Source organism: Leiobunum rupestre, chromosome 4 (assembly GCF_980474605.1).
Source record: "Leiobunum rupestre chromosome 4, qqLeiRupe1.1.hap1, whole genome shotgun sequence".
NCBI lineage: Eukaryota > Metazoa > Arthropoda > Arachnida > Opiliones > Sclerosomatidae > Leiobunum > Leiobunum rupestre.
The window spans coordinates 69392243-69403473 of NC_143387.1; the positions used below are offsets into that span (position 1 = coordinate 69392243).

General features: G+C 39.5%; 1 protein-coding gene across 3 annotated transcripts in view; it reads right to left on the bottom strand.

Annotated features, from left to right (window-relative positions):
• LOC149948874 (uncharacterized) overlaps positions 1-10483 on the bottom strand; it is a 44531-nt gene extending 34048 nt beyond the window's left edge. For 2 of the 3 annotated variants that reach the window (XR_016480713.1, XM_090174038.1), the window contains exon 1: positions 9547-10476. Coding sequence is in view for 2 of the 3 variants with exons in the window: in XM_090174038.1 (XP_090030164.1) it covers positions 9547-10186 (640 nt within the window). In the remaining variant the exon portion in view is untranslated. Of the gene's footprint in view, positions 1-9546 lie in introns of all 3 variants that reach the window. The other variant, XM_090174039.1, reaches the window with a different exon arrangement.
• Positions 10484-11231: the final 748 nt, after the last annotated feature.

An 11231-nucleotide genomic window follows, 5' to 3' on the forward strand; every position in this document is an offset into this window, starting at 1 on the left:
CGGTTACTTGGGAACATATATCAGATATAATTTCGAATTAGATTGCTGGTAAGGGTAATATAAAATATTAACTTAATCTGACTAAATGATTATCTTTAGATATCTGATCAGTTGGTCGTTGAAAGCTCTATGGACTTATAAACTTGCACGGCATCTGTATTCCATAATACTATAATATTGTTCCGTAAGTTTGTTATTTTGAGGTATATTATTCTGAGAGCTAGTAACGGAGTGACGTCATCACATGAAGAAAATCTCCCCCTAGCGAGGCGCTGTCAAAGGCTACATGTGACGCGTTAGCAAGCGGACGCAAAACCACGACGAAGCCCGTAATGCAGTCTGTCTTGCATGTGAAGAATTGGAAGTGTCACACTTATGTAAAATATTATACGCTTATGGTATTCATGATTGTAACTTCAATTAAAATTATCGCTTGTGTTTATTACCCGCGCACAATTTGGCAAACCCTTCTTAATGAGCTATAAACTATTAAATTATACACGCCGACGTAATTAAAATTCTGAAAAATGTCCAAAATTTCAGTTAAAATTCGCTTATATTTGAAGAAAATGTTTGTTTCCTTAATTAAAATTCAGCTTCTTAACAAAGGCATTACCTTATATAGGGTTCTATTGTGTGCCTTATACGTTTAATTGGATGCGCGCGTGACTGAGACAGAGAAAAGAGATTAAGCAAAGCTCTCCAGACGTTTGAATGACAACGTCGAGACTCACGTGATCGTATAATTCTACAAGCTTGTGTCATATTCAATATTAATATACATAGTGTTTAAAATAAATATTTTGAATATTACAGTTTTCCAGCGACATTGTGGGTTAATCACGGGTACACGAAAACAAACTTTAGTGTTTAGACAATGCTCACAGCCCATATTAGGCGCGTTTTAGTATTGTTCAAGCCGGTTAGTTTTTCTTATCGTCGTGTACCCTGATGTACCAAAATATCTAAAATATGTTAAAATTCTATAAGAAAATCGGTGCGAGTATACAAGGTAGAGATATCGTGCGGTAAATCAGGGTACACGAAAACCTACTTTACTGTTTAGACAATACTCCCCGCCATACATTAGGCGCGTTTTAGTATTGTTCAAACAGGTTTGTTTTCTAATCGTCGTGTACCCTGATGTACCAAAATATCTAAAATATGTTAAAATTCTATAAGAAAATCGGTGCGAGTATACAAGAAAGAGATATCGTTCGAAAAATCAAGGTACACGAAAACAAACTTTACTGTTTAGACAATACTCCCAGCCATAAGGCGCGTTTTAGTATTGTTCAAACTGGTTTTTGTCTGTTCGTCGTGTACTCTGATTTACCACAAAATCTAATATATGCGTTAAAATTATATTAGAATTGTTCAACCGATTTCGAAAGTATCTTTCTAGCCGACGTTGGCGTTGAAACTTGACGAGGTTTTCGCTGAAGCTCTCAATTAAGCTCGCCGACGAGGGTGCTAATCAACGCTGCGTCTCTAAACGTCTCATGATTAAGAGAGCGCATTTTTTACAATTAAAATTTTTCCCATTATCCCGCTTGCGAGAAGATGATGTCCGCGCTGAATTAGACGCACACGCGCGAACCAGAAGAACTCGGCGCATGCCAACTCTTAATGAATTACGTTTCCTATTTAATTGAATGAGTCTCCACTCTCTCTTCTAAATATGGCGGTTCTTTATAAGTACACCGACAATGATATTGCGCCCGTCCGGACTCAGTTGCCAGTGTTACGCGAAGCCCGGGATACGGGTACAGTTTGTCTCGATTTAAGACGCGGTTAAGCGTCAGCGATCGCGGATGGCAGCCTATAATAGAAACGAAAGTGTGACTAATTCTTAAGCGCCTATGGTCCGAGATATCCGACGCTCGTGTTGAGCGGAGAGAAAGAGATCCTACACGCAATTTCTAATTGTCTGTTGGGCCCAATAGCGCGGCTCGTTTCTTTACAGACTGATCGCGACAATTGACGGCTCTGAGGACTTCAAAGGGAGCCGCGATCTGGCGTTTCTTTTTAGTTCAGTGCCCTTTGTCTAAAGTCCTACGCTTTCTTACTAATGCTCTTTGACGATTACAATCGCGTCTCTAGTCCCTTACGGCTGTGTAGTCCGTGTATCGTCGGAAACAGTCGCTTCGCTCTTTTATATCTGGCAATATGACGATTTTATAAACGAGACAAATGAAAGGGAAGGTTTCGTTTGAACTGGCTTCTTGTTTCGTCTTGGATGGACGTATAATTTCGCTCTTCAGACGAACTCGTTTAAATTTCATTCTCTGTTGATGTATCGCTGACGCTTTTCATTGTTATCGTTTCATGGCCGCTAGTTGCTGACACGAGTGTTTATATTACTAAGGCTTGATTGTATTAGATTGCCGCCCTACTTAAAATTAAACCGTTAAGGCGTCAGGACTGTCACCATTACCACACGTTTATTCCCATTCGACCGAAATCCCATTCGACCGAAAGAATTTTAAAATGTAGCCCAATTGGCGGGGTGATTTGGTATTTTATTTATAAGGTATGTACTATCGAAGATCCATGTTTAGGTTAGGTTAGGTTAGGTTAGAGTTGGTTAAGTTTACTATTTCAGTTTTGGTTCAGTTACTTTTCTTGACTAGGTGAAGATAAAAATATAATTCATGCTCATTCCAAAAGCCAATTTATATAGCAGCGTTCGGTCGAATGGGACACATAAAAACCGCACGTTTCAGCGGAATTCGGTCGAATGGGACACCTCAAAAACCGCCTTCGGTCGAATGGGATTTCGGTCGAATGGGACTAAAGCTTACCACAAGGTTCCTACAGCTATTGGCAAACCGATTTCCCTGATATTTCCAACGAGGGGCTGATCACTCCTCGTAATCGGGGTACCAACTTGTAGCTTTGACTGAACTAAAGTGATTACGTAACTGATTACTGATTTAGCATTACTAAATATTTCCCTGATTTTTCCACTGATATTTCCATGTTTAACACTGATTTTTCCCTAACTTTTCCACTGATATTTCCATGTTTTACACTGACATTTCCCTGATTTTTCCACTGACATTTCCATGTTTTACACTGACATTTCCATGTTTTACACTGACATTTCCATGTTTTACACTGACATTTCCATGTTTTACACTGACATTTCCATGTTTTACACTGACATTTCCATGTTTTACACTGACATTTCCATGTTTTACACTGACATTTCCCTGATTTTTCCACTGATATTTCCCTGATTTTTCCACTGATATTTCCATGTTTTACACTGATATTTCCCTGATTTTTCCACTGATATTTCCATGTTTTACACTGATATTTCCATGTTTTACACTGACATTTCCCTGATTTTTCCATGTTTTACACTGATATTTCCATGTTTTACACTGATATTTCCATGTTTTCCACTGATATTTCCATGTTTTCCACTGATATTTCCCTGATTTTTCCTAGTGCAAGGGAACCTATAGTATAACCTCAGTAGAAAATAGGGTTATATGTTATTATGTCGCAAACACGTATCCAGTGTAACTCACCGTGTCATTGGTAACTTATGCAATCTTTTCGATGTGAATTTCAGTGAGTTTCCAATCTTCATTTCAGTGATTTTCCGGTCTGAATTTCATTGATATTCTGTGTGATTTTCGATGTGAGTTCTAGTGATTTACATACGCTTTTTACTCCTAATTGACTACCCACTTGAAATAAAGGTCTTCAACAGCCTTTGAATTTCAGTGTCTTCCCGCCAGATGTCGAAGATAGAGTTACGTATTGCCACAATTTTATAATACATATCTTAGGAGAAAATCTTCCCTCCACGCCATAAAAAAAGTGTACTAACTTCGCACCAAACGGCCTAAATTAAAGTTTTTTACCAACAGAGTGACGGAAAAACTTTGCTTTTAAAATGTCAAAAATAATTATGTTCCATTCAATTACGAACATTAAATTTAATTAAATTAAACGAGTTTATTTAGAATTTAGAAAAGTGCATATTTGATTTAAATAATGCCGCCTATTCATGAAAAGTTCATATCTCAATCAAAAGGAATCGTTTAGTTTCGTTTAACGCTAGTTTTGTTCTCGTCGGGTATCCCACTTCGTCGACAAACGTCGCGTTCTTTTACTTCCCATAAAACTTCGATCAATTTGGGAAAGTAGAACCACGGTCACGCGACGGCTAAAATCAACAAAATATAGCTAGTTAGTTATTCCTGCGAAATCAAAACAGGTTCCAAGTGATAAGTTAAAAAATGTGTTTTAGGCTAAAACTTTTAGCTGAAGTTCTGACGCCTAAAGCAATGGCTCGCTAGTTGTCGCGATAAGCCAGGATACACGAAGAATAACAGTGATTGGACGATACTACGTGAATTAATTGAAAAGCCCGTAGGACTGCAATTCGAGCTCAATATTAATCGTCGCGTTTATCTTGCTGTACCGATAAACACCATCTTGACGAATGTTAGCCGGCGAAAGAGTCAAAGTATTTCAAAACCAATGGGTGCTTCAACCGAGTAACAAAAAAGTGGTTTTTTCGAAGGGGTGAGTTAGGTGTTGTTCCATAAATTATCTAAATTGGAGATATAAACGCGTAAAGGACCTTTCAAAGAGTATACACTCAAAACTGCTAATAGAGAAAAATAATCTGAGCCGCGCTGTGCGTTATAGGCAATCACCATTAGCGGCGGGGAGGCTTGCCAATTTATTCGCCCAAATTGAGTGTTTCTCGTGTTTCTCTTGAATGGCGCCATATTCAGAAAACACCCTATTTCCTTTTGAAACAAAAAAAAATAAAAAAACTCTTGAGAATAGCGAGAAAAAAGTCGTATTATTCTAGTATTTTGAATAAAAACTTTGTCGGCTGCATTGATAAAAAAAGCAGCGAGCTCTTTTGAAAATGTTCAATAGTCATGAAGTTAATTTCGTTCGTCATTAAGCGTTGGGTCGCTCGCGCCCGCCTATATTTTGTACAATTCGTCGGCCGCTCTACACTGGCTGGTAATGGACATTTTTAAAGGTTCTTCACGCCTATAGGATTCGCGCTACATTAGAGAACTAATTAGTTTTTTTTCATGAAGAGCGGACACAAATATACGCCCTTTTCAGTGCCTAAAAAAACTATCTACTTTTACATCGTGGCCACGCGCGGCCATTTTTAAACATGGCTACAGATTCGGCCCAGGGAGGGGGGGGGGGGGTTAATGTATGGCGAAAAACAAATGCGCGCGTGAAATTCCGTGTTCGGCATAAAAGAGGAAACCTATACCCCCGTGTTCCCGTGATTAACCACGCTTGGCCTTATGGCTCCCCCCCCCCCGCCCCGGTGCTATCGCGTACGCACCTTGTTTGTATCGCTGACAACTTCATTGTTGATGACCGGATCCACTTTTTTGTTACTTTTTATTCAGGAAATAATGGCGGTGATGTATCTTTTCCGACGGTGTGGCGTTGTTGGGGGAGCCGTGGGTGAGAACAATGAACTTATTCAATGGTTGAACTTTTACACGCTTCTATTCCGATTTGTATACATACCAGCCCATTTCCTATAGTAATTTGCTGATTCCGAGGTGCTTCGCTCGATAATTACACGGATTATATCGCTCCCTGGATGTCGGCTTATCTTTTCGTGCGCGCGTATGGCGGGGAAGGAGACAAACTTCAATTGATTTCGCACCATGATGAATTAGTTTATACTGAATCTGGGGAAGGGGTTAACTGGTCATATTGACATAATTTATTTAGACTAGTAGTGGAATAATATGGGAAATAAGCGGGTGGTTACGACCCCCAGTGTCATCTTTTTAAATAGGGTTTTGTGGTCACATTGATCAGTTTTTATAAGAAATACTATTTCCATTTTCTGGAGGACCACTGATCTAATTGATCAGGGTTTTTTTGAGTGAGGGTTTTGTGGTCACATCTATAAGAGCAACAAACACAGCACCCCACACAAGGAGAACGCAACCCGTCCATTTTCTTGAGTACATTTTTCATTGGTTAGACGCTTTAGTACCTGCTGCCGTAAAACGTTCAGCGTAAAGGTTCGTCCAATGAAATTTGTACGCAACACCGCGTTAGCGTGTTTAAAAGCTAGCTGCGTTCTCCTTGCGTTTGTTGCTCCTAGGTCACATAGACAAGTATTTAGAGCAAGATAATTTCCAAGACTGGATAGATGGCATCAAATACAACCAACGAGAATTACGGTCAACTAACCAACTCGAAAAAGATTAATTGGAAAATTTCTGATCAGATTATTGATTCTAATTAGGTATTACAAAAATTCAAATAATTATTATTTGTACTGTTTCTATCGAGAAAATTCTTTCTTATCGATTAATTAATCAATTAAATTTATTGGTTGGGCAACTAAGCCACAAAACATTGAAAACCATATTTGTATAGATCCGTATTTCTACATTTTTATAAAATCTCAACGCCCAAAATTACTGATTTCTTTTAAATCCATAATTACATCTACTCTAATTAAATGGCGACAAAGGTAATTAAATATTGATTGACATTTAAACTAATTAACGTTTACGATTTAAATCAGAAATAAGTCAATTAAACTATTATTATTTTTTTGATAAACTTCATTGTTACCAAAAGATCACCTTTTTTAATTGTAAATTAATAAATATAGCATTTAGTACGCTAAAACCACCAATTAAATTGTATATCCATTAATTATGAAATACAACAAAGTAACAACCAACTCAAAAAAATGCTGAAATTGGTCATAAAAAATATATTTCACCATTGACAAATACACTCGATAATTTCACCTATGGCCACCTAGATATTTCCATCAACTTTGATCTGATCCACTTTTTGGACAGTCGATTCATTTTAGTAGCGTAAACTTCGTTTTAAAATTTAATTACAGGAAATATCCATCAGCGTGTAACATTCGCCCCATAGCGTATATAAGAACTTGTTTTTATAGCCGAAATTCTTATTTAATTTTTTAATAATTTAAAATTAGTCGCGTATAGTCAACAAGGCAGGGCCCCTTTGGAAAGATTCCGTCTTTTATGAGCGGATTTCGTTTCCCAATTTGGCCGATAGGTGGCAGTGGCCGTCGTCGCTACGCGTGAAAAATCCTCTAAACGCGGTTTTACACGAAATTGAAAAGTGGCAAATTGAAAACGTCAATTCATTTTATTAATGTCACGATATGAAAGTCCTCTCTAAATGCAATCTTCTTCTTGGTTTTTGGAAATGATGTCATAAGTAAAGTAATACCTTTAAGTATGACACCGAACGATTTCGGTTAGTAGCGGTAATCGGAAGTTTAATAAACCGGAAACTCGTCACATCATATAGTCTCTTTAGCTACGCTCACACGTTTGATTCGGTTTAAAACAATTTATAGAAATCGTTTAAATTTTCAATAATCATTGGATGATCCTTATAACATTAGCAGACACTTCCAAAGACAAGTGACAGTTCCGAGGGGTCGGACATTTGGCCTAATCCCGTACAAAAGTTTGAAAAAAAATCCACAAATCCAAGAATTTTGCTCCTATAAACTTTGTATGACAAATCCACAATAAAAAAATCTAAAATCCCGTACACAAAACAGGCAAATGTTCGACCCCTCGGACAGTTCGCGGAAAAGTTGTCAGACGAAACAGACAATGGGAAGAATTATAAGAAAAGGAAGTGTCGTACTTATTCTTATTACTTTACTTACGTTATAAGGACGTCGTTACGGACTCTAAGGAGTATAGTTATATATTAGCAAAGATGCAAAAGCGAAATGGCCTTGAGCTTCGACTCGGCATAAAAATCTCGACGGCAGGTTCCTCTGTTATTTGGTGTGCCCTGTTATTAGGCCTAACCTCCTATTTTATAACATTTAGATACACTTTTTTAGGGTACTTCTTTATATATATAAATCCGAGAGCTTGTATATTTTAATAATGGTGGGTTTAAAGGTATAGGCGCGTATAAAAATGAAATGATGATATAAGTACATAGTGTTCCCCTTTTGAAATAAAATCATTACCCCGCGAAACTAGCTTTTATACGTATCAAATGTGTTCACTTTATTTATATAGGATCATTTTAACCAATTTGCGCCATTGTTAAAAACGCGTGGGGGGTGGGAATGGGGGAGGGGGCTTAAATCCCTCGTATTTTAACAAATATTTTCTAATTGTCAGACTATAGTCTATTAATGATTTTTAACCCCCCGAATTATTTTCCAAGTCAATTAATTTACGGCAAAAGTTTTGTCGCTGTTTTTGCTGACACTGTAATATTTAATTTTTTTGGTTTTGATGGTGTGGGTAATTGACGAAACCCAACCCAAGCAAGGTTGCGCTATTAATGTTATCCTAATCACGTTTCCTCGATGAGGCGCTTTTTAAACAGTTAATAGATTATTTTCTAAGCAGTACGCTGTTATTTTTAGGACTAATTATATATAAACACTTCGGGTTTAATTTTCTCGCGATAACTTGATAGATCCACTTTTTTACAATTTAAATATTTTTCGCGGAACTTCGAGAATGTACACCATCAATTAAATAGAATGTCATTCTAATTGTCTTATTCATTAGCAATTTAATTCTACGTACACGCGTGCGTATTACGTAGATGAGTTTGGCTTCGGCTATACACTTAATTCGCGGTTGAAACTATGTCAGAATGTCTTCTATATTATTATTATAAACCCATCGGTGGAAATTCAAATTAAAGAATCGAAATTTAGGTTGAAAATTTAAACGGTTGAAATCATAAATTATATAAATATGATATAATTTTTTCTGGTACGTTATTGAATACCTTAAGAACTCACGAGAAATTTTCTACTGAAATGTTGGAATAAATTATGTTGTTCAAATAGGTTTAATCCATCGACTTCTATTTTATTAATTATTTATTAAGTTTATCAGTAAATTTACCACCTAAATTCGTATCTGAAAAGTTCTATACCACTATTTTAATCATTATTTATTAAGTTTATCAGTAAATTCGTACCTGAAAAGTACGAGATTTAAGGTGGAAGAGTACTACAGTGGCCATTGTCTACTTTCGCGCTATTTCAATTACGCTGAGCTCTTTTAATTTTGTATTTTAACTTATAAAATTAATATTTAAGTGTAGAACAGCCTATTGCTTAGCGACTAAAATGATTTTGACAATTTTAAATTTAAAAGTAATTAAGTTATTACGTTTTAATTCGGACCCCCGGAGCTAAACAAGTTGGGCAAGCGCCCAAACTACCCTTTAGTTAGGACCTTATATCTCGTTAACTATTAATATTAGAATTATCCAAATCATTTTAAGCACTAGAGGAAGGTTCAGCCTAATAAGAAAAATATAATTCAATGATGTAATTGTTAAAACAGAAACGTTCAGCTTGAACGAAAAAGAGGCTTTTACCGTATTCTTCCCTTTTAAGAAGGAGATGTAGCATTTTTCAACTGACAGTGAGTTTTCATATTATAATTTTAGATAGTAGAGAATCTCAGGAACTAGCGCAACCGCTAAATAGAGGAGGCAGATGAAGAGAGTAAAGAAAGTGCAAGGTACCTGGAAGCCTGTCTTTGACGAGGGCGGCCGCCGCCGGGTTGGCCATCCACGAGAAGGCCCCTCCGTAGGGTAGGCCGGAAGCCGGATGGGGCCTTTGGGCCGGCACCCTGATGACCGTGCCGTTGCCGGCGTGCAGCACTTCGTAGGGCGAGCCGGGGCCGCCTCCGGAGCCTCCGTTGCCGGCCTGGGCCGCCGCCGCCGCCGCGGCCGCGGCTCCCAACACGGAGAACTTCAGTTCGTTCAGCTGTTGCGCGTGGTGCTGGTTAATCGCGTGCTGGATGCCGGCGGCGTGGTGGTGATGGTGGTTCGAGTGGTGGTGGCTCTGCAGGCCCGAGTGGATCATGGCGGCGTGCATGGCCGCGGCCGCCGAGACGGCCGGGTGGTGGCGCGGGTCGAACGGGCTGGCGGCGCCCGGACCGGGAGACGCGGCCCGGCATTCGTCGTCGTCGGAGTCCTCGGACTGCGGCCTCGGCGCCGGCGGAGGCTTGTCGTCGTTGCCCCCGCTGAGCAGCCGGCTGATGCTGAACGACAGCGCCGGCTTGGCGACGGGCGACGCCGGCGGAGTGGCCGACGATCTGCCGGAGCCGCAGCGACTGTTCGGCCGCGAGGAGTCCGTCGACTCGCCGCCCGTCGCGTCCATCGACACTTTTATCGCGGTTAAAAAAAACGATATTATTCTTTTTCCCTCTTTATTAACTCTTACAAATTCGAGATAAAAGTTGCCATTTTCCGTTTAAAACACGGACATTTCCGATTTCTTAAAAAAAAACTATTCTTCTTTAAATAATTAAAATTTTTCTCCGTTAAAAATCAAATCGCGAACTGTTTCCCGGCGAATATTCTAACACAGATGACGAAATTGGCGTTATTTCGCGAATGGAATGCAGCGTCCAATTGACTGGATGTGTCAGTCTCGAGTCGATGAGGCGAAGTCGCGCGAGAAGGGAGCTCTCAGCAAGGCAAAGCGACCCGCGTCGAACAAAACGATTCAATCTAGGCGTTAAAGCGAACTATTCTCTCCCCCCCGTCCCCACTTCTCGCCCCCCCCCCCGCTACTCTGTTATCCTACCTCTCAGTCCCTCGTCATCTTTGAGTCCGAAACACGGGGGGGGGGGGGGGGGGCGCTGGTAATAGTTCTCGGAGTCAATGGAAAAACAGCTTTAAAAAGGTATTTGTAAAAATAGTTGTTCTTGACTCCGCTAGGTGGGGGGCACGACACTTATTCAGCCGTCCTAAACGGACCTAAAGACAGAATCGCGTTGTATTAAAGGCGAATTAAATAGAATGGTTTTTTATCTTATAACTTTAGGATATATTTATATAAATTTATTTATGGTTGATATAATCACGCGACTGCGGGTAAGCTCTGGTGGATTAATTTGTTTTAAAATTACAATTGGTATTTAAGTTAGAATTTTAAACGGATGCTAGAGACAAAATAGCGCGGAAAATATTCGATTTCTTTTCGCCTTGCCAACTTGATAGTCTCGTCTCTCTTTTTTCGGACGGAGTTTTCCGGCGAAATCGGCGTAGGCGCGCTACCTGGCGGGGAGACTGCGCAACTCCGTTATTCCATTACGTAGAGTGGAGAAGAGAGAGAGAGGAGAGAGAGGTGCCTCCCCCCCCCCCCCCCCGCGGGCTCGGATCAAAATCGGAGATTCATCCGCCCATCGACGCCGCAGACT